Source organism: Haemaphysalis longicornis, unplaced genomic scaffold (genome assembly GCF_048455015.1).
Source record: "Haemaphysalis longicornis isolate Haplotype H1 unplaced genomic scaffold, Haemaphysalis longicornis Haplotype H1 scaffold_2, whole genome shotgun sequence".
In the NCBI taxonomy this organism is placed as follows: Eukaryota; Metazoa; Arthropoda; class Arachnida; order Ixodida; family Ixodidae; genus Haemaphysalis; species Haemaphysalis longicornis.
The window spans coordinates 201,436,819-201,459,782 of NW_027526295.1; the positions used below are offsets into that span (position 1 = coordinate 201,436,819).

Sequence of the window (22,964 nt, forward strand, 5' to 3'; positions counted from 1 at the left end):
CTTGCCAACTCACTGTCTTAGCTGCAGAACCACAGGGAAAATCTACGAGCATGTGTAACCATATGACCAGTGCCTTCACAAACAAAATGTCAATATTTACCACGAAAAAGGTGAAAAGTATACACAGCTTGGAAGACTGAAATGGCACCAAACCACAACGCAAACCAGGGTGGTGTCACTGCAGGGATTGGTAGGGCAGCTGCTAAGTACTTTTGCTTCTTTCGTGCCGTACAAATAATCCAAGGCACTATGCTTCCATTAAACGATAAAATAAAAGATTAGCTCAATTAATTACCCAATGTAGCCCTAAATAACTGTTGGACAAATTCATTTCAGTGTCCCCTTAATGATTTCACACAGGACCAACACTACCTGCGAGGGATGATGCATGTCTGCGTGAATCAGCCTGCATATTTACGTCTGGTGACCATAACCGTGCAGGCAGTGTTACTCCATTTAATGAAGGCATAACGCAATGATGCATTGTCAGTTATCAGACAACTAAATGTGAAGTTACTAAATTGGGCCAACACAGTTTAAAAAAAAAAAAACATAGGATGTCCAATTGGAACCGTTGAAAACACGGACCAATTGGAACCAACTGCACTTTCAAATTGTCCAGCTGCATTTTCGGCAATTCCGATTGGACTTCCAATGACTTTTTTTTTTTGACCGAGATGTGCCACATCAATTTTTGAGAAGTTCAGGGTCAACTTCTGCTGCGGACACACGACATATGCTGCCATGAAACATGTACACATCATTGCAAGGAGCATCAGCAACGACAAGCTTTTAATTGCCACAAACAAAATCAGCGCACCAGCTGAGGCTTAATTATTACGGGCAAATGAATTTCCCGTTGAGACAACGAAGTCAGTTAAAACTTACAGAGGCCACTTTTACATGGCAATGTCTTGGTAGAAGGTACGATGACCACCAGTCCTCCTGCCCCCTCAATATGCAGCTAACCTGAAGGATGAAAGACATTCAACAAATTTAGAAATTTGGCGATGTTTTTTTGTTGTCTGAATGAAGCCGAAGGTAATTAAAAATGACTGAAATCTGTTAGAAACGAAAACTCGCTGCTTTAACTGCAAGTGGTATGCCGCGTATACAAATTAAAGAACAAGAAGTTGTTCGCCGTTACACCTATTCCAGGAATCCCTACAGGATAATATAAACATCATCATGCAGACACCCACGAGTTGACACACGATGGCTCAACTGAAGGAAACGTGCATCGAAACGAAAGGAAGCCATTGTAACAGCGCGACATAATCATAAATACGCTGTAGCGTCCACAAACGGGTCATATCGGTCGAACCTTCCTGCAATAACATCCTCAACTCGCTCCTCCAGTCCAACACGTTTGACTTCTCATAAAACATTCATAACTTTCAGTGATTAGTTTGCTTTTCTTTAGAAATGGAAGTAAAAAAGGCTAGCAAAGTGCCCACACAGACGACAAAAGACTGGAAAAACACATGCCCTGGACAGCCACAGATCGCGCTACTTTAATGTATGAGGCGCTCCGTTATTGGCATTTCCTCACAGCTGCCGTGGACAGTTAAGCTTTGTGACTGCCTACAGCCATCTGACACTCGTCGAGGTGCTCGGGAATAAATAAATGACTTATAGCGGGGACACTGACTGCAAATGGCCTCGCGGTGGCAGTTGAGACCCAGGAGACGCTTTTGTTATTCTCTTCTCTCCACGATGGAGAAAGGGCGACTCGGATATGAAAAGCGAGCGCGTGTCTCCACAGCAGAGCGATTACGCAGACGCGTGCATACCTGATCCAAACAGTTCTCCGCACCGAACAGCATCTCTTCAACGAAACGCTGGTACCATACCGCGGGTGAAGCGCCAACAATAAAAAAAACCCTTCACCTATCCTTTCCGAAGAAGTGAACCCACCCGTAAAAGAAAATAAAAAAGAAACAAGAGCTCGCTGGGATTAAAACCAGATTGGTCAGCTGCGGGACGCAGGCGTCGCTATCGACGTCCACGCTTGACTTTCAGACTTTCAATCGGCGTTCACGGCAGTTTCGGGCACTCATTTTTCCACGTCGAGGAATTAAAACGCGATTACCTCACAGACACACGTTTGCCAGTCGGAGAGGTTCCAGAAAAAAACGCAACGAACAAAAATTTCAGGCGCACAAAAAGTAAAAAAAGCGACGCAGTCTAGGCCTAGGTTTACAAGCGCCCCTGCGTATTCCCCCGAGATTATCTGCGTACTGAACGCTGGGGACGCGTATCTCGTCGTTCCAGAGCCCGTACTGCGACGCGAGGCCAGAAACGGGTACCTACCGACAACTTCGCGACGGCAGCTCTCGGCAGCGAACCGCGAGCTTCCCTCAGGCGACTGGCTGCTCACAATTTCCCACACGCAACGGGCAGAGGCTGGCTTTGGCTGGCATACGACGCATGCGCAATTTTTACATTTTCTCACAGAGTCATGTAGCAGCGTCTGTTTGTGTTTGCTTGCACAACATTTTTAGCCGTGACTAACTAATGTACTTTGTTATTTTTTTACAGAAAACCGCCTTTAAAGTCCGTTCGTGGAACTGATCACGAGAGGCTTATTTTTCGCGCGCCGTCGGAAAATGTGACGTGATTGCAAACAAAACATTAAACGCACAGCACCTCTCCATTGAATGGGAAGATACGTTACCTTGCACTTCAAGGTCGGCTTGGGGGATTGACGGTCCAAGATCAGATTCAAGTGCGGCCGTCATCGCCTAGCCGTCTAGTTGCTCTGTACAGAACCGAGGCGCGATCATTGACATTGCGGACAAATCTCTACTCGCCGACGGTGCGATGACCACAACATAGGACGCGACGCTGAGCCACAGTGGCCACAGCACTACAACAGCCGCAACTGGCAGCTTCGAAGGCAGGCAGGCGTAGCGATTGTGCAGTTTCAATTTAATAAATAATAACTTTTAATACGCCACCACTGGTGATTAGTGTTTAAATCTACGCGAGCAATATACTGCTGTATTTCATCTGTCATCAATGGATACGACAATACCCGGCAGGAGGCGTCAAAATCGTCGTCTGCTACGGTTTATATCCGCGCGGAAGCGCGCATCTGAAATTTCGCGTGACACCAGCGGGTTGGGAACATGCTGCAAATGCCACGTGCGTGCTGTAGTTCTCAGAATCGCGTTCGCGTTATCTGCGAGGTGCTGGAATATGTTGATGTTAAGGCTCACTTTCTTCGGGGCTATTTGTTTTGTCGGAATCGACGCCCATCTGTCGTGTGAGACCCTTTAAATCACTGCCACTGCGCCGTTTGTTTATTCGCACAGCCCGCACCGTGCGCAACTCCGAGAGCGTTGATCTCGCAAATCTACCTGCTGCTTCCTACCTGATTAAAACTGTCGTGTAGCTTTAAATTTGTAGGCGGGATTATGCTAAAACTCAAGCTTCGCTCTTACTAGAGCAAAATCAGGCTAGAGTAGAGATAGTCATGGAGTTTATGTTATTAAGGCATCCCTTTTATGTTCCTCATTAGGCCTCTTGGTGCGTTCTTTCGGCCCAATTTAACGAATGCTAAGACGGACCAAACAAGCGCTGAACCGTTGGTAGTTGATTCTGTGGCACGTAAAAACCCAGCCGAAAAAAACCACTGGAGGTCCAATTGGACCTCCAATGGGTTTTTTTTTTTTTCGGCTGGGAATAGAGTGCGAATTGGGGAAAAAATTAAAAAAAACTTTTTTCAAAATACTGATAATCCTGGAGCAATACAGTTAGCCAATACAAACCTTATCACACAGTGCACTAGAGATTCAGAAACTATATTGGCAGAAAGTGCACTGCTGGTGAAAACATACTGCAGTTGCTTCTATTCTACGCAGATGTACCACTGCCAAACTGAATAGAAAACAAGCGAATTGGGTTTCAAGCTAAGACTGCATGTACTCGTTTATCGTGTACGAGCATTGATTGAATTACTGCGTCACCTGTCGTCGTCTAATTTATCTGCCCCAGACCACCTGCTGGAGCGGTGTCGAGACAATCCGACTTCTGTGGAGCTGCTCGACAGCAGAGCCAACTCCACCGTGGTGCTCACCCTCAGCAGGCACCCGCCCTACCCAGGTGGCTCCAACTGCACCATGACCATCAGTGCACCCTGGGCGGACGGCCTGCTCTTTGTGGTGCGCATGCTCAACATGCGCTGGGATGCCATGCGGTGCCTCGACTACATGAAGGTACCACTGCTCTTCATTGAGGCACGGCCAGAGGAAACTCTCTCTTCAGGTCACCCAACCAAGGCCCAAAACCTTGGCCATATATATATATGTCTCATGGGTCAGGGACTCCAGCCATGCATGTATACACCGCAAGAAGAGTGACATTTTGGTCATGTGGGCCCTAATAAAAGATACGATTGAATACCAGAGAAAAGTCGCTGAAGCATGTTTAGAAAGCGTTTTGGCTAGCAAAGCACGTGTATTACCTAGCTGTACCACCGTTTTGTATGTAGCGTTTTTCGCTTCCCAGGATCTACGGCCTAAAAGTAAGAACAGAATCGCTGGAAAGAAAATTACGTTAAGAGGGCAGGACGAACAGAAGGAAGACGCACCATGCAGCGTACTAACAGACCGAGTTTATTTCCACGCTCATATATACTACTATCGTGTAGACACGTGGAAACAAGAAAATATTAAAATACAATACTAAGAGTAGGAAAAAGCAAGAAAAATACAGATATATTCACCGTGACACGCGTGTCTTCTCCAACAGGTTAGACCCCATCAAGAAACGCAATTTCTTTGCCCAACAACGATAGGGAAGCAACACTAATGCATACATCACCCGCACGCCCATTTCACGCACCTCTATTACTTCCCGTGTGAGCAAGTCATGGATCCATGGCAATTTTATTTCTGTCATGTCAGACCAACTAGCTTGTTAGATTGCTTTGATGTACAGAATTGCGATTGGCCACCTAGCATGAACAAGTTTAAAAAATAAAAACGTCGCTGGCATGCACTCATTGTGTTTAGTACCCTGTTGCAGGTAGTTTTATTAGTGGCGCAGCCATGGCTTTTGCATAAATAGTTAAGAGGCTGAGGGTACTGTTTTTCACGTCATAGGCAGCTACCCATACGTGTCAGGCAGTGTGAAGGAAGTTTTTGTTCACATACTGGACAAGGTTGTCAAATCGACCTTTCACAATGAGCACATGCTTACATTCGCAAGCACACAAACATTTGGATTAGAAAGCAGAACTGTACACAAATATTCTTCACACCTAAGCACTGCTGGCAGCATTGCAAATAGAGCAGGTCCTCAAAGTCTTGCATATATCGTCGTGAGTGCTTTTCTCAGAAAATTTTATACAGAAGAAGAAAACAGATACTGTACAGAAATATTCTTCACAACTAAGCACTGCTAGCAGCATTGCAAATACAGCAGAGCCTCAAGGTATTGCATGTTGCCGTGAGTGCTGTCATAGAAAAAATTTCATTAAGAAGTGGCCGCTGCTTTTTTGTAGTAGTCTTTTTATTTCTAAATACCCTCAATGTAGTGTAGTGAAGAGGGAAGTGGGACAAGAAAAATAGCAAATAAAAGAAAAGAAGCAGCATATAAACAAATAAGTACAACAAAAAACGGTTTTTTACCAGACTGCCTTTCCACTGGTTTCGAAGGCATTTAGTTGGCCATCGTGATCACTAGAAACATCACTGCAAGCCATCGAGTCAAGTTGTCCTAAATATTCAGGCATAGTATTAATTTTGTGTATCTATAATTCTTATGGCTTGCTGCGCAATCGCAAAGAGAGTCTGCAAGAAAGCTTTAAATTGGCAAGGAAACTTTTTATCTCCTTGCTGATTTGAAATAGCTCCTTTTTTTTCGTCATTATTTCATTTGAAAGACTTGTTATGCTGGAATTTCAGCACCAATTTTATTGTCTGAAAAAACATTTAAGAAGATTCACTTTTCATAATAGGATGCATGCATAGTTACATAGCAGCAATTTGTGAAAGTTTATTACAGGGCACTTTCGGACAGGAAAAAAAAAGAATTGCAATCTCAGCATCCCTGCATCAGGTTAATGAATGTATGAGAAGGTGCATATGAGTTTGTGTCAAAAGAAAGCTTTCCATCTTCTGTTTGTGTACGTGGTTAAGTGGCTGCATTTTCCACACAAGCGTCAACTTATTGCTCTCAACAGGTTTCTGGGACAATGTGTTTGTTCAAAAGTGAAATTGCGGTTTAAGTCCCGAAGCAGCAATTCAAAGTAGCAGTGCAGTAGTGGAGGGCTGTGGATCAATTTAGGCAATCCGGATTCTCCAACCCATGCTGAAATGTCGACATGTACATGGGTGGTCTGGTTTTTCACCCCCCATTAGAAAATCAACTACTGGAAATCAAATCTACAAGTTCATGCTCAGCTACGCTACCTATGTCTTAATCACTGAGTCATTGCATCGGGTGTTTGTTTGTCTGAGTCATTGTCTGAGTCATTGTTGTTTGTCTGAGTCATTGCATCGGGTGTACACGCCAAAGCTCCTTATTAAGTGCTACGGATTAATTCAGACCACTTGGGGGTTTTAACCGATGCCAGTATTGTGTACACATGGGCGATGCTTGTTTTGTTTTTGTTCACTGCTCCATGCAGGTACATTTTATAGAAGTAGGCAAGAAATGACACTGAGATGAAGCATTTGTGGACAATAAACGGATGTGTAAAGCTCTTGATCTTGTATGTGGAATCCTTGGAACCTCCCTGGATGGTCTTTGAACACTGGAACCAATACCGGCAAATGTTTATGTAAAGTTCAGCATGCATCAGGCAGACCATCATGGAGTTAGAAGGAACCTGGATTATAGAGCCGGTTTCAGCAGCAAGAACTTGGGGAATGGCCGAGTCCAAAAGTTGCTGAAATGAAAAACCTAGGCACATATCAGAAAGTTTACAGCCACTTGATCAGAATACCTTTTAGCATATAGAACAGCAGTCCATGCGTATTTAAAAAAAAAAAGGTGCTTGTTGTCAGTCTGCAGGTTTCTGCAGTAAGCCTATGTTCAGAAAATGTCCCCTCATTCAGGGGATGTGTGGCAGAATAGTTGCCATTCTACCACCACAGGCTGGAAGCAGCAGTGCAGCTGGTGAAAACCCACACTCCGTGCAGGGTTGCAACATGAAAAACGTGCGGTAATTTTCGACATGAACACAGCAGTCATGTTTGCACTCAAATATTGCAACTTAAAAAAGTTTTTTTTAGCTCTACGGTACTTTTATAAATTGAAAGTTTCAATTAAGTACAGAATGAGTGGGCAATGTGCCTCGAGGAACTCACTAATGAAAAGTTAGCGTATTTCTACAAAGAGGACAATGCAAAGGAAGAAATAGGGTGGAAAGCACAGTGTACTTCAGAGGTCTTGTGACTGTGGCTGCGTTGAGTGCGCTTTCTGTCACAGAGCACCTAAAAACAAGTCTCGAGAAAAGGCGTGCTCAGCCCTCAAAGCAAGACCCACCACTCACACAGCATGTATTGTACAAAAACTCCTAGACTCCTGCATCACTTGCGCAACACGCAGTCACATGCAGCCCAGCACGGGAAATGAGCACACAGAAGGTAGCGCAAAAATACCACAAGTAAGCTGTCATTGTGTCAGGTACACTTTGCATCTCCACGTACAAACTGGTGCATTGTTGCACTGAAAAGATTGATTGATTGATTGATTGATCGGCTGTTTACTGGACGAGATCATAAGACCCTGAAGGGGATGGAGGAAAGTGGGAAAAGGGAACAGGTATGCAAATGAAAGTTATCGAAAACACATTTGCACTTCTTGTCACATATATTGTAAGGTCAGCTCGCACTTGTTACAGAATCACTGACCCATACGGGTCTGAGTCAATCACGAATCAAACGGCTTTATAGAAACTATTCTGCAGAGAGAATTCTACAATTGCCTCTAATAAAGAGGGAATAGCGCGCATTTGATGAATAAGGTTTTTATTGATGAATATGGTTTTATGGTCCTGTTTATCACACGGGATGGAGTGTAGTATGAAAAGTTCCGATCGTCCTTGTGAAAAGGCCGAGCACATCCAGATAAGGTGGTAAAGAGTGTAGACGACTGATTCCCCTCAAAATATGCACTTTGGAGAATATGCTGTACGAGGATGGGTCAATTTAAAACGAATGTCAGGAGTATATGCAGAGCTTGCATAGATCTTGTTTGCAATAACTTCTCCTTTTCTGGGGAGGCATTTTAGAGCTGTGAGGAAACCCACAGGGGAGGATTCCTTGAGACGTTGACGACTGAGCATCTTTGCTTTGCGGTAATTTTCAGGCCACGTCGCATCCTGTAGGGGTGGGTCCGAGGAAACCATGGGAGGATGTGAGAGACTCTCCGGGGCAGAACGCTGTTTTACCTGCTAAGGGTAGGGTCATGCTCCGGAAATTTTGTAGAATTTTTTTCAGCCACAGCAATAACCCTTTAACCAACTCGCCAAAGACTATTTTTTGGGTTAGAGGTAGCATTTGCTGCACATCATGCTGCCAAGGACCGTCCAATGCTGACTGCTCTAAATTTTCATGGGGAGTTGAAAGCAGTCCCTAAAGGAGCTGCCAGGCACTGCCTCGTTAACTAACAAAACAATTGCAGAAACTCCTGAGCATTAATTCATTTACACTTTAAAAAGTTGTCAGATAAATGTGCAAGCCATTCTGGTAACTACCCAGCCATTTAAAAGCCAGCTTCACAACTACTTTTTCTCAGGACATTTTTCCAAAGGCAATACTATAAGGAGTCTGATATCGGAGTAGAAAGGTCCCTCCATAAAGCCGCATGTATATATCCCTATGATGTGCTATACACTGCAGCTGCTGTAAAGTCGGCTGTACTACTTAACACAAGTGTACTGCTTGGAAAACACTTTTTCAGGTGCCATTGAAGGGCTTTTATTAATGGCATTTTCGTAATTTTAACTGGTGAAATCGTGGCATATCAAACATTACAGATGGGTTTCCTCATTGAGTCCACACCAATGTGAGAACTCCAAATCATTCAAGAGGAGGCGAGCCTCTCAACGCCAGTCACTTGTCACTCAAAAAGCATGAAAGCTAGCTGATTAAAGGTATCACATCACTCATGTTATGTTTTGGCTGTGTAGTAACACAGGCGCGCGCAGCGCAGCAGCATGGACGATGGTCGGGCAGTCAACGACGGCGTTTATTGTCAGAAGCGTGATTATATGCGTTGGCATCAAGAGAGGGTAAAGGGAGGGGCGAGAGAGGGAGAATGAAGGCGCACAAGGCCAAAAAGAAAAGGCGCGCACGCAGCTGGTTTTGCTGGCCAGTACAAAATGAACGAATACAACAGGCTGAATCTTTCTTTTTGGAGTTTCACTACATAGACCAGGGTTCTATTTGAGTAAAAAATGCTACAATTGGCATCAAAAATAAAACCGAGTGGCAAGAAAATTTATATTTACATCTAGACCACAATAAGTTCAAGCTAGTTTGCACATATGTCTTGACACATACGAGACAGGGGCAAGCACAGGGGGTGGGGTGGGGGATATTAAAGTTGTTTAAATCATTCCCATGCTTCATAAAGATGTATTTGAACAAAATGTTTTCACACCATCAAAAATTTCTCGTTTGTATCAAGCAATGCTCAGTACTAAAAACTGAAAACTGCTGAAAACTGCAAGACCTTTCATAATGTGGTAAAACAACAGCGCTAAATATAATTAAGTTTTCAGATTAAATGAGGTGGGACAATGATATCATTAGAACTGTCAAATTCCTGGCCAGCTGACAATTTGCCAGCTGGCCAGGTACGATTTGCATCAATAAGAGCTGGTACAGGTCACCTCCTGGAACTTTCTAGTGAGACGTACTGGGGGCATTTTTGATCACATTAGCACAGAAAACAACCATGCTCTACAAGCGTGCGCTCAACGTGATGCTGTTCTTGGAGAAAGCGAGCTTTACTTCCTGCAGTGGCCATCTATAACAATGCTTTTTGGTATAGTTAGCAATTTTAACAATGCCTTCTAGCTGCTGTCGTCACAATTGCTACAGAGTGCAGATCGCTTTGTTGCATTCTGTACTACAAGCTGTGATTGAAAGAAAGATGTCAAACACCTATGAAGGTTGCCCGGAGTATGCTTTACCAGACACACGTGAGACACAAACGCTTTGTCCATGTATGATGGTGTGAAATGTCTTCACCTTTTTTTTAGCCACGAGACACCAGAGCTATCGATCACAAAGGCTGTGGAATCTTTCTGTGAGCTTGGTGACGTGCAGAATGATTTGCATAAAAAAAAACACTTATAAAGCAGTTGTTCTTGTTGGCCCTACCAGCTGTCAAAAAAGCTGTGAGCCCACGCATCAGGCTGCCACATTTGATTCCTTCTTTTCTTTTATGACCCTATGGAGCACTAAAAGGTCTGATGCTGACAGAAGTTTATCTGTTGTATTTCTATGATATGATCACAATTATTGGGAAGCTTAAATGTTGCAGCTATGTCCTGGGAATTTTTCTAGTATATGCTAGAGCCCCGCTCTTACATTAGTCCTGTGAATCAATCTAAACCCTAGTACAGATGCTGTTTGGACTTGGCTGTCTGAATTTTTCAGGGCTGCTCTTGGTGATATTGCGTGAGCAGCTTTGTTTATTAATATGACAACACTATGGGAGAGAGTACACACCTGCCTGTTAGAGTATGTGACAATCATGGGACTCAATATGCCCTTTTGTGATGGGATGTTCTCACTGAATTTGACATGGTCACCAGGGAAGCTATGTTAGCTGGGAAGCTATTTTACTGTTAAAGAAATGACACTAAAATGATGTTCAAGGCCATATCTTTCTCTACAGCAGCTCCAGAAAAACAAAAAAATAAACTCTTTGCAAGTGCTCCATGTTATGTTCTATGGAACCTTTGTTATACATACATAGTACATGCAAAATATGACATATTGCATACTTAAAGAGGCCATGCAGACAAAACACAAGTTTGGCTCATTCGAAAGATTGCCTCATTAGAATTATACTGACACCACTTTTAGATGTCGGCGCACGTTAAAGATCCCCAGGTGGTCAAAATTAATCCGAAGCCCTCCACTACGGCGCGCCTCATCGCCCGCGTTGTGTCGGCGCGTTAAACCCTACAATCAATCAACTGACACCCCTTTTACCGTAACCTTTGCTCAGATAAGCTATATAATTAGGAAAAAAGGGAATGGCCATGCGACCCACCAGCTCATTTCCCGCAACAGAGATGATGATGTCATATGCCCACCTGTGCGACTGGCTGATGCCGGCAAAAGCAGACGCAAATTAGGCAGGGCTTATAAGCTTGCCAAACGAGCCATTTGTGCTTAAATTTAGGGCATATTTTTTTATAGCAGTAAGAATTGTGGGGTGAACAAATGAAGTTATAAATGAACACGTATACACCGAAGCAGTTAGTGTGGCACTTTGCCGGCTGAAACTGCCTAACACAGCCGCCGGATGCATTCGACCTGTCTGACACAACACTGACCAACTGATAGAAGCGGCATGGTCACTTACACAATAATGTTTGTCAATTCATAACTTACTTTTTAGGAAACGACTTGTATGACTCCTAATAAAAATGCGGCAGGTGTAGAAGTCCGGCCAGAAGCAAAGTGTGAACACTGGCACTTAAGCGGTATTGCAGGGCCATCTATGAAAGTGGGCGATAAACAAGATAACCAAACGACCGTCTGTGACATGGTAGCAGCCCTGGTCAGCAGGCTATCTTTAGTTTTAAGGCCCTGCTCTGGATACGTTATTGTCAATGTCACGAAAACACGATTTAGCACGAGAACTGAAATTTCGGCTTAAAATGTTTAATTTCTCAGTGAATAAAACATCGTTTGCTGCCAGACAAGTGCTGAGGGCACTATAAAACACTAAATCTTTCGAATAAAACAACCTCGTATCTTGTTTGCATGGCCCCTTTAAGTGCACACATTATACTAACTGCCGAGAAAATTTTTCTTCCAAGTTAGGCAAACGGCTTATGCAACACAACTGCAGCTCACGGACAACGAACGGATCTTGCTGTCTCCGCTGTGCACCTCCCGGTCTATTGGATCCCGTTTCCTTGCCATGCGAGAGAACAAGGTCACACTGGAAGTTCACACGTCCAAGCCAGACCCAGACGCAAACTACACTGGCCTCGATGTAGTCTTCACTGGCTACGTTAGCAGTAAGTGCTTTTATGCAAATCTGGCCTCGTTAAAAGGTTGCTAATGGATGATGGCATACCGTGCGATGGCGTAACAAAGAACAAGATGCTCAGGTTTCTTCATTCTGCGGTGTAACTTCTAGCATATTTTAGCACCTTGGCAACAACGGCTCTTAGTTGAATTGCATGCACCTGGCAACTTTTCAAGGTGAAATGTCGTACAGAGCTATCTTTTAAGAGGTCATCATCTAGCAATGAATGAAGAAACAATGAACTATGAGCAATACTTTAGCATTTGGCTGCTGCATGCGAAAGTGAGCTTTACAGATTCAATATGTCTTTACTAGTTTGAAATAAATAATATTGCTGACTGACTTGGCATGTTCACATCAACTCAGACAGTACGTAGGACAGCCTGCGTGGACTGTGTAATATTATGGGGGCTTGTGAAAAACTCACAAAGTGTGTCAAAGCCAAGGACAACTGTCGATGGTAACGTCCCCTGCAAATGAGCCAAGCAAAAAAATGCTTGACATACCAAGCGCACATCATCTCAGGTGTTGATTTAAATGCATGCATTCTAAAAGTCGAGGCCACTTGTGGTCAGCAGCAGACGGCTTAGCCACTGAGCAGCTCCTGTGGTCACACTTGACAAATACAGTTAAACCTCGATGTAACGAAGTCGGTAAAATTCGTAATTTACTTCGTTACATTGAAATTTCGCTACATTGAAATTCGCGGTAAGTGTTCATCTTGTGAAGCGTTTCCTGCAAAAGAAAACGTGGCGCGCATACACGGCTGGCGCACTCTTTCTGTTTCTATCGGAGCTTAATCGTCTACGCGGGCATTAGGGTGAACCTCATGGAGCGTTTTCTCCCCGCAAAAGCGCGCCCCGCAAGCCACAGGCGCGCTGACGCAGCCGCGGAGACAACCTGCGCGATGTGAGTAGCTCCGGCGACCGCTTCCGCTCGCTGAAGCGCAACTCGTGGGGCAAATGAGAGGGGCATGCGAGAAAAAAAAAGCGGGTTACGTGGGCGAAATTTTCACTGTAAAGCGCCATACGCGCCGCTTACTAAACCCCCCATCAAAAATCCTCGGCATGCCCGAGCGCTTCGGAGCTCCCGCCATAGGTTGCGCGCCTCCCCATTGGCGAAAGTGGTCAGGCGTGCAGCGCGAGTCACTTCCTGGCGCAGAAGCCACCGCCGGCGCGCAATCGCGGACGTGGGTGTGAAAAAAATGCGCGCACAAGGCTCATAAAGATTCTCAAATGCCTGCTGGAACGATGAAACCCAACAAGCATGAGCGAACTCGACCGAAGGGGAAAACGGCGGCATGCGGCGGCGGCGGCCCCGCAAGAGGCGATTAGGCTTATCACCGCGGAGGATGTTTGATGGGCACTTTCGTAAGCGGCGCATGACATTTTACTGTGAAAATTTCGCTCACGTTATCCGCTTTTTTTTTTTTTTCGCGTGCTCCTCTCATTTGCCCCTCGAGTTGCGTTTCAGCGAGCGGTTGGAAGCGGTCGCTGGAGCTACCCACATAGCGCGGGTGGTCTCCGCGGCTGTGTCAGCGCGCCTGTGGCTTGCGGGGCGCATTTTGAGTTTTTGCGGGGAAAAAACGCTCCATGCGGTTCACGCTGATGCCCTCGTAGACGATTAAGCTCTGACAGAAACAGAAAAAGTGCGCCAGCCGTGTATGCACGCCATGCAGTTTGTAGGCAAGGGGCTCGCTCACAGGCCCGTGGCTCGCTGCATCCGCGGCATTGGGCGGCCCGTGTTGCCGTTCGCCTTTTATTGAGACCCCAGTTCGACGCTTGCGTCTCCCAAAATATACCTCTACAAGTTAAATTTCGTGCCTAGTTCTCCATGAAACTTCGTTACATTGAAATTCCGGCAAACGGGACTTCGTTACACAGAGGGTGAAAATACATGGTGTGCATACACTTGAAGTTACGAAAAATTCCGTGGTTCGTTAAATCGAGGGTTTCGTTACATTGAAGTTCGTTACATCGAGGTTTAACTGTATTAACGATTTGCAGGTGTTGGACCTTTTAAACAAGTGATGAAATGCAAAAAGTTTGCACACATCGGGTGTTAGCTTTCGCTGTTGCGCAGTGGAGCACTCCTGCAGCCTGATTGCTCCAATAAAGTCGCAGCTAGGGAAGGGCAATATCGTTTTATATCCCCTGCAAACTGCCGAGAATGATATTTTATTTGGACAGCTTGCACTACGCTCGCACTTCCAGCAGCAACAGACCATTGCTACAATGTTGCTCATTCATTTCCCCTGTTGTTACATAAGAGCGTGATAGTGTTCAATAGTCTGGAGGGGAAAGTGCGCAAGCGGGTACGAGGTTGATGGTACGTGAAAGAAAAAAAGGCCTGAATTGCATTGACTGTGCAATATCAACAATGGAGGGTCGAACCGTTTCGGCATGAACCGGTAACCGTTATTTCTTTTTTCGGTTCAGTTCCAGTTCGGGTTCAGCGTGCTCACAAAATAGCGGTTCGGGTTCGGGTTCAATTCCGGCAAAAATAGCGGTTCAGTTCCTGTTTTCGGTTCGGTTCGGTTCCGGTTCGACACCTGGATATATATATGTAGCTAAATACCCCTAAATTTGACCAAACCTCCGATCCCTGCAGATAGTTGACACAACCCACAGTGGCATAAATTCGGTTCTTCCTTTGTGCCCACAAAACAATTAATACGTGTAAAACTAAGAAACCATCCTGTGTGGGCCATGGGCTCTTCGATTACCACCATCGAATTTGCCATGGATAGTCGGAGAACTCTCCTCGTGTGTGAAAAACAAATACAGGATTGTACCCTGGATAGTCCACGGGGAGTCCGATATTAATAATTGAAGAGCTCCATTGTGCCGAAGGGGTGTGTATTTTTTAGGCCAACCTTCCCCTCCAGCTCTTTTTTTCTTCTTTTGACAAGTCATAAATCCAATGTACATTTAGAAGCGGGACTATTTAAATCCACACAAGCCCATTTTGCACCTCTGTCATTGTATACCTGCTTTTTAACAGATACAAGGTGGAACACAAATCGTAGTTTACTCGTAGCCAGCTCTGTGATGTATGGCTGCATAGGAAGTATAAGGCAACTTGACATTCATTGGCATTTTGATGCCTGTTTCCCAACATTACAGAAAGTCGCTGCAGCCCCCTACACATGTTTCAGTGTGTTGAATCCAAGGTCTGCATCTCCAAGGCACTCTTTTGTGACCAGGTGGACCACTGTGGTGATGGCAGTGATGAACCGGAATACTGTGGTGAGCGTGTGCTTGCTTTCTTTTTCTTTTCTTTTTTCAGATGTACAAAAATAACTTAGCCTAGCAGGTATGCTCAAAACAGCTTTCCAAAGCACTCTAACAAGCAAGAAAAGAACAATACATAATTTCACATTTTTAAAAAAATTTAAGAAAGAAAGAGGAGACTGAATTAACTTATGTCAGGTTGTCTCTTTTTCCCTGATTATTGTTCAGCGTAGTGATCTCTTTGCTTCATGCATGCTTACAGGAAGTGACTGAAAATAAGGGTTATTTTAGTTTACAGACAGGACTCCCTTCGTACAAACTGAGAGAATTCCTTTGGATAGGAACAAACAGCATGATAAATATGTTAGTGAGCAGTGGTAAAGGCAGTGCTCACAACACTGGAAGGTAGAGATGCAAGTACACACCCTCACTATAACGTACTTGCAGCCAACATATACGCATATTGATGGCCTTTAATGTTGGTTGCATATATCCACACGTGAGTCTAGATCTGGCCATCTGTGATAGACTGGCATTGAACGCACAGTGTACAAAGTTCTCTCAAGAGGAATAAAAGAAATGGCCGGGGCTACACCAGCTGTACCAGTTGCGACTAGTTCATTTCGCAGGCTCAGGATGCGTGCAGCAGTGCCAAAGCTGTATGTGGCTGCTTACCAAGGGGTTTCTACCTGTTCATTGGGGACACAGAAATGTCCTTCCAAGGTCCTCAGCCAGCCTCTGTAGAATGCACTCGCTGGCTAGCTTTGTTTAAAGCATCCACCATTCTGCACGCAGGTTGGCAAATGAACTACAGTTATCCCCACCCCACAGACCTGTACTCAGCCAATGTGCTGTGCAAGTGCTGGCTGTGTTGTTCACCGAGACAGTCAAGAATACTTAAAGGAGCCCTTGGGCAGGGTTAAACAATATGAACAGCTTTATTAAAGCATGTGCAATCAATGTACCACATACAGAATGTTTGTGGCCCAAACAACGACATGAGAGCGAGACGTTAAACAGAACTGCAGAGATCGAGACAGTTCGATGCACCACTTGAATACCGGAGCACAAGGCACCACAAGCAAGCAGGAGCTGGGCCCAGTGCCTACAGCTGTGACAAATGATGCTCTGTGTAGGAAATCCATGCAGAGCATGTGCCCAAGGTCCCCAAAGCCCCTCCATCATGTCCACAGCTGCCTTAGTGGTCCCAAACATATTCCAAGAGCCTCTTTTTTGTACTTTAACTTCCCATAAGACTTCACTTCGCTCCCTGGTGGCACTGGTCACAGTACGCAAACCCGTTCCAGACAAGAGCCTGGTACTTTCCCCACCAGACAAGCAAACCTGTGGGGGCAGGGCCCTTCTGTGCGTGCACAACAGTGTCGTTGCACAGGTGTATTTGTGAGGGAGACCCGTTTTTTTATCCATGGGGTGTGTGTGTTCATTTTGTGTGTTGATGCAAGGGTAGCAAAGGCCCAAGAGCACCATTAATTTAATGGAAAGTTATGTGGCTAAGAAATAGTGGGATGAATGTGATGCGATTAAAAGTGATTCGTGTGTGTAAAAGGCCCTTAATTAAAAAGTGAAGGTCGTATTGCAGATGATAATGACGATACTAAAAATGGCCGCGTATCTGCTCACTTCGTTGCAAACGTCGTTGAAAGACAGTAACCTGCAGCCTCTGCCAAGTAACTGCCTCCCTTCTCTTTCCCGCTCACCTCTCGCGCTCTTCCCCTCTTGTGTCGCTCCTCCCGCAATAAACACGCTAGAGGTTCTTGGAGGTTATCAACGCTCTTTACGGTCATCATTACTGACTCATTTCATATGGGAGAGTATTTGCTAGAAAACCCTGATTATGCTTTAATTTCTTTGTGTATGAATTTGTCGTGTTGTAATTAAATTTTGTAAGGCAGACATAAAGTAGCACATCTTTAATAAGTATTCCCAGCTCTCAAGTATTCTTTTTCATGCCTGTTTCGCAATATGCAATGCTCAAGCAAGTGACAGGGGCCATTGATTATGAAAGTAAGCAGTGCGCTGGTTGAATTAAGCCAATGGATCGCCATTAGTCCAGCTGGTTTATGGAACAATGAAACGACTGTGTTCAACTGTTGGCGCCTTTGTGACATCATAAACAATAACGTTTTTGGTTTTCCTGCCGTAGACACAGGTTGCATTTGAAAAATTTATGGTGCCTATATCTACGACTTTTAAGGCCTAAAACGTTATTTTGCCTGCCTATTTTTGGCACCAAAAACATGCTTTTTTTAAATGCATAAAAATACGGCCTCTACTAATTAGTGTTCAGGTCCCAGGTCAAAGCGGCATACTCAAGAATTAAGCGTTTGCGAACAACACGCTGACTTTCTGGAGGCGTGGAGTGTTCGCACCAAACAATTGTATAGTACTTCACCCCAATGAAGTATCCCAAAAGAAATAGCACTCGATTGATTGATTGTAAGGTTGTGGGCCTGCTCTGTACGGCATGCCAAGAAACCAGGCATACTGCGGTTGCGTACAAGAAAACTTTTTACTCACATGGAGCTCACTCTCAGTACAGCGTCCGGACACACAGTCCCGCGCGCGTCCCTCCGCACGGCATCACTTGCCACCGCTCTCCATCTCCACCAGCGCCATCCCTCGGGCGCTGACGTCTCCAAGTCTTGCGGCCCGGTGGCCGCACCGCAGGCGAGGAGGGCGAAGGAAGGGAGATTGCGGCGAGGGGCTCCAAGCAACACCCTCTATAGCCCTGAGGTTATCGTGCCAAGGCACTTCCCACAAGGTTTAATGCGCCGACACAACTCAGGCGATGACGCGCGCCGTAGTGGAGGGCTCCGAAGTAATTTTGGCCACCTGGGGATCTTTAACGTGCGCTGAGATCTCGTACACAAGGGCGTTTTTGCTTTTCGCCTCCATCAGAAAAGTTGCCGCCGTGGCCGGGAATCGAACCTGCGACCTCGTGCGAAATAGCGCTCAAAGATTTTTCATACACGACAGTGTCTCAATCAAACCTTGGTGCCAGGTTGAGGACTGCTGGCATGTTGTTTTTGGGTACCAGGGTTGAAATTTGGAACGTCATTTGCAGCTGCACCATCAAGAGGTATACGACAAAGCATGCCTAGGCAACCTGATTTTTTTTTTGTGCAGCTCAGCAATTTAACAGACATTCTTACAAAAAATAAATAATCATCGCCTAATGTTTTTTAAAACATATAATTTCATAATTCTTAATGTTCTTAATGTAGGTTTATCATTCTCGATTTTTATTGCACGAAAACATGAACCGTTATGAACCGTTGCAAACCATTATTTTTTTCGTTGAGCTAAACTGGAACAGAACTTTAATTTATGAAACGAAACAGAAACCGGAACGACAAACATTTCATTCTGAAACCCCGAAGGATACCATCCAAATCCAAGCAATGAATTGAGATGCAACAGACCATTGGTTGTAGTGGCCCAAACTTGGTTGTACTTTTGACTGAAGGAGTGGTTACAGCACACTTCTATGGCATCTAGGTCTAGAGTTCACTTTCACTTAAAACAATTAGCACTCTAATATACTATTAACTGTGATATATGCCTATTCAAAACCAAGCAAGCTGTTGGTTGCATACAAAAAAATTTACTTTTCTATCTTGAAAGCAGAAAAGCGTAAATGGTTGCGTAAATGAAAAGTCAGAATACAAAAGTAGAGAATCAGAGAAAAGCAGAGTCAGAATACACAAAGCAGTGCTTACGTCATAAGCAAGACAGGTCCATGGCAATGCTAACAGTGCCCAGAAACTCTGGACAGTGCTGTTACAGCACCTTGAAATGACCAATGAGGAGAGTGGACAGACCGACGGTACCATGTCCATCCATGAAGCCCCTGCCCAGATCGCCTGCGTCCGTGAGCATTCTTCCATGAATTGTTGTGTGCGTCTCCGTAATCAATGCAGTGGCTACAGCGCAGTGCAGAGATCGCAAAACGCAATACAGGAGAGGCAAAAGCAGCCTCAGCAACTTTGGCCACGAAATAAAACCATCAACTCAACTTCTAAGTGCAGAAGTTTCCTTTTCTTTTTGTGACAACAAAGTATTCTTTATAAAAAAAGTCAGCTGCCACACTTTAGGCTTCGAAGTGTGACAGTACACCTAGTGTGGTATATTCAACGCTTAATGTGGCGCCTTCAGGCTGAATCTTACGACACGCCGAGCAACCTCATGGAAGAGCAGCCTGAACTAGTTGGTATAGAATTATTGTGAAAAACTCTGCACACAAGACATTCATCATCAATTATATCTTCTGAAGTGTTCGTTTTGTGCACATGTACAATTTTTCCCAATGAATCAACGTCATATTTACGGTATGCTGAGCTGCGGGTGCCAGTTATCAGCGTTAAACCTCAAAGTGATGTTGAGCCCGACGCCGCACTTTCGTTTTGCATACTCATGTCCCCCCTCCGTCTGATGTTCATCAATCTTAGCAGTGAACCAGAAAATATGGGAGGCTTTATGGTTGAAGCTCCGCAAAGTGATCCCATGAAATCTGTTACGGTGGGCTAATAGTGCTTTCGCATAAGGCACATTACTGTGTGCATCATGGTGACAGAGCAATATATCAGGTTGTGTTTGCCAGAAGTTGAAGGTCACTGGCTGGTAGGCTTGGAGTAGCTTGTTACCCAATAGCCCGAAATAATTCACCACAACCTTATCATCCAGCAGTGCATTTCGTATGAAGCAATGCAATTCCACCTTCATTTGTTTCCTCTTATTTGTACATAGGTCACAAGATTGTGAGTAACGAGATCAGCTGACAAGCAGCCAATCTGCCACATTATCTGTGTATTTGCTCTAGTAGCAGCATAACAACCAAAGAATGGGCAATTGCAGTTTCTTCCAGGGAAAATTTTTCACTATTTCTTTAAAAAGATAGTCTTTAAACCCCCTTACAGAAAAGGTAGTGGTACTAGTAATCCAGCACAGCCACCTTTTCAACAATTTCGCAGTTAGGTACCTCTCCTATACTTTAACAAAAATGTTGCGCAGTAGTATCCACAAGGAGGCCCGTTGCTCTGCTTCACGAGCCACAGATCACGCTGTCAATACGTAGCACCTATCTTTGCAAGGCAGCAGTAATACAAACCTTGGTCGCAGAAAAAAAACATGGGCAGGAACATGCACAAGGGGTCACAGGCTGGTAGTAGACGGGTTCGAGATTGCGTAGGTGTGTCATGCATGCCTCTGGTGCTACCTTCTGTCCCACGAGCATACTGTCTTTGTTAGTTCTCAAAGGGGCTCACGCACCACTTGCAGGAAGCATTGGCCAGCGCACCTGGATCGAGTGGGCACCCATGCTGTCCTGTGTCCTGATATACAGCCTCTTCAGCGTGGCGGTCTTCACGGTGTACTCCAAGAAGCAACAATCGGTCCTTGTGATCAGCAACCTGTGACCACAGCGTCCACATTACGTGCAGCCTCCCCCCACCCTCCCCGCTTCCTTGAAGGTGTTGAAAAGTCGCGGTTTCTTACCTCCAGCACAGCCTTCGTAGGTGGCACATTTTGTAGAAGCTGCACATCATTCAGCCGACTGGCATCTGCGAGTGCGTACAGGTCTGGGAACTGCCTCAACTCATTGTGGAATGCGTTGCATGTTACTCGAGTTGCTAGATGTTTATTTGTTTACTCTAATTTGAGACATAAAACGTAACAACCAACAGCTGAAGAATGCTCTGCTCCGATTTTGCACTACACCTCCGTCTGACACACGTGCTTACCCGTTGCTTCTGTATTGTGTGCATCAATAAGCCAGCCATTGTTCCCAAAACTGTAGCCCGTGGTGCACGTTGCAGTGTAACAAGCTCAACACCATGCCTGTGGAGACCTATTTGACATGTGCGTTCTTTGGTTTCGTACCAGAGTCGAACCTTGTTACAAAGAAGTCGGGTCGAGCCAGTAAGCTAGTTCGCCATATCCCATATTCGCTGCAACAGTAGAGGTGAAAATCAGCTCTAACAAATTGGCAATGTGGCTCACGCAAAAATCCTATACAGTATATTATGGCGAACCCGGTTTTAACGAAATAGTGGCTACAGCGAACAAATCTTCTTTTCCCCCGACGTAGATTTTGTGTCCAGATAGAGCGAAAAGTGGATATAACAAACCGATTTCAGCTTCCCGACAGAAACATTATTTTAGGCTTCAAACACACTATAAAGGACGTAATCCTTGCGTGTTCCCTTATGGCATTTCAAACTGAATGGACCACAACATGAGAACGTTAAATTACAACTGAATGGACTACAACATGAGAACGTTAAATTACAACAAAATGTTCGTTCAACAATACAGGCCTGTGCTCTTATTCTTTCAATTTCTTTATTTTGCTTTTTTATACTAACTTTCGAGTTTTGAGCCTTGCACAAAACAAATGGTTCTTTCTTCGTTGAAGCCGATATCACACACGGCTCTCGCAGTTTCGGTTTCATTATAAAAAAAAAAATCGTCACTGAAATGAAGCGCGACCAGCCAAGGTCATATTCACTTCACTATAGCCGGTAACTTGCTATATTAGTGTTTTTTTATAACGAGGTTCAACTGTAGTACAGCACCACCACCACCACCTGTGGTAAAGTGCTCGTGCAGTTTTACCGTCACTACGGCTACGAGGTACCTTGGCATTCTAAAACCACACAGGAGCTTCTAAATGCAAAACTTGAGCATAACATTACCACGATTTATTTGGAACAAGTCTACTATGCTTTCCTATGGCTTGCTAAACTAAAAATCCAGGGCTGCATTAGCTCTCCCCGTCCTGGTTGGAGCACAGTGGCCAATTTTGGTGGTTGCTAGCTTTTTCTTCATGCTTGTGCGCTTGCAGACTCTGAGGCAAAGAGCAGAGGCCATTCCTTTATCTTTTCATGGCACAAGCATGTGTCCACGTGCATTCGAGAATATCATCCATTACAGGTATTACCATTCATTACAATACCACGGAATCATTTAAATGCATTCTAAGAAATCATGGAATGATGTTGCACCACCAAATCGTGTGGTAGCGAACAGCTAAGTATACTTAGTATAGTTATACTTTGTAATGGAATAATGGAATGGAATAAACTATACTTTGTAATGGAATAATGAGGGTAGGAATAAACACATTTGCACAGTCCTGGGTGTGTAACGTGCAATGCAGAGCGAATTGGTGGTTCATAAAGAACACTAAATTATCTGCATGACAAAGAGTTCGTCTGCAATGGATGTTTGAATAGTTGGGGGTCATTTCGATAAGTGAAGCCTCGGGGCATTTCACCAGTTGAATCCAAGTTCACACCTTGGTGCAAGATAGTGAGCATCTGATATGTAATGAGCCCTTTCAACACTAGTTAAGCAATCTGTTGAGATGATAGAGGCCCAATAACAGAGCAGCAGCAGTAGCTTCCACGCCATCTAGCCTGCCTGGTAACGCCCATCTGGTGCCTGCTGAGGCGCAGTGTAGATACAGTGCTTATGCCC

At 44.7% G+C, this 22,964-nt stretch overlaps 2 protein-coding genes across 4 annotated transcripts in view; one reads left to right on the forward strand and one right to left on the reverse strand.

Annotated features, from left to right (window-relative positions):
• The window catches only part of Ctrip (E3 ubiquitin-protein ligase ctrip), a 60,303-nt gene extending 57,489 nt beyond the window's left edge, over positions 1-2,814 (reverse strand). Inside the window, exons 1-2 of one of the 2 annotated variants that reach the window (XM_077699114.1) lie at positions 2,678-2,814; positions 889-969 (exon numbers count right to left, since the gene is read on the reverse strand). The gene's annotated coding sequence lies outside the window, so the exon portion shown is untranslated. Of the gene's footprint in view, positions 1-888; positions 970-2,313; positions 2,468-2,677 lie in introns of those variants that run through there. The other variant, XM_077699113.1, reaches the window with a different exon arrangement.
• Positions 2,815-2,919: 105 nt separating this feature from the next.
• LOC144169786 (uncharacterized) lies at positions 2,920-22,663 on the forward strand. 2 transcript variants are annotated; one of them, XM_077699131.1, is made up of 5 exons: positions 2,920-3,147; positions 4,000-4,220; positions 12,052-12,223; positions 15,360-15,482; positions 20,766-22,663. In XM_077699131.1, exons 1-5 carry the CDS (start codon positions 3,132-3,134, stop codon positions 20,900-20,902), a joined length of 669 nt encoding a protein of 222 aa, XP_077555257.1. In that variant the 5' UTR covers positions 2,920-3,131; the 3' UTR covers positions 20,903-22,663. The 2 variants fall into 2 exon arrangements, with proteins under 2 accessions (XP_077555257.1, XP_077555256.1); XM_077699130.1 differs by having other exon boundaries at positions 3,081-3,268; positions 20,766-22,662.
• The last annotated feature ends 301 nt before the right edge of the window (positions 22,664-22,964 follow it).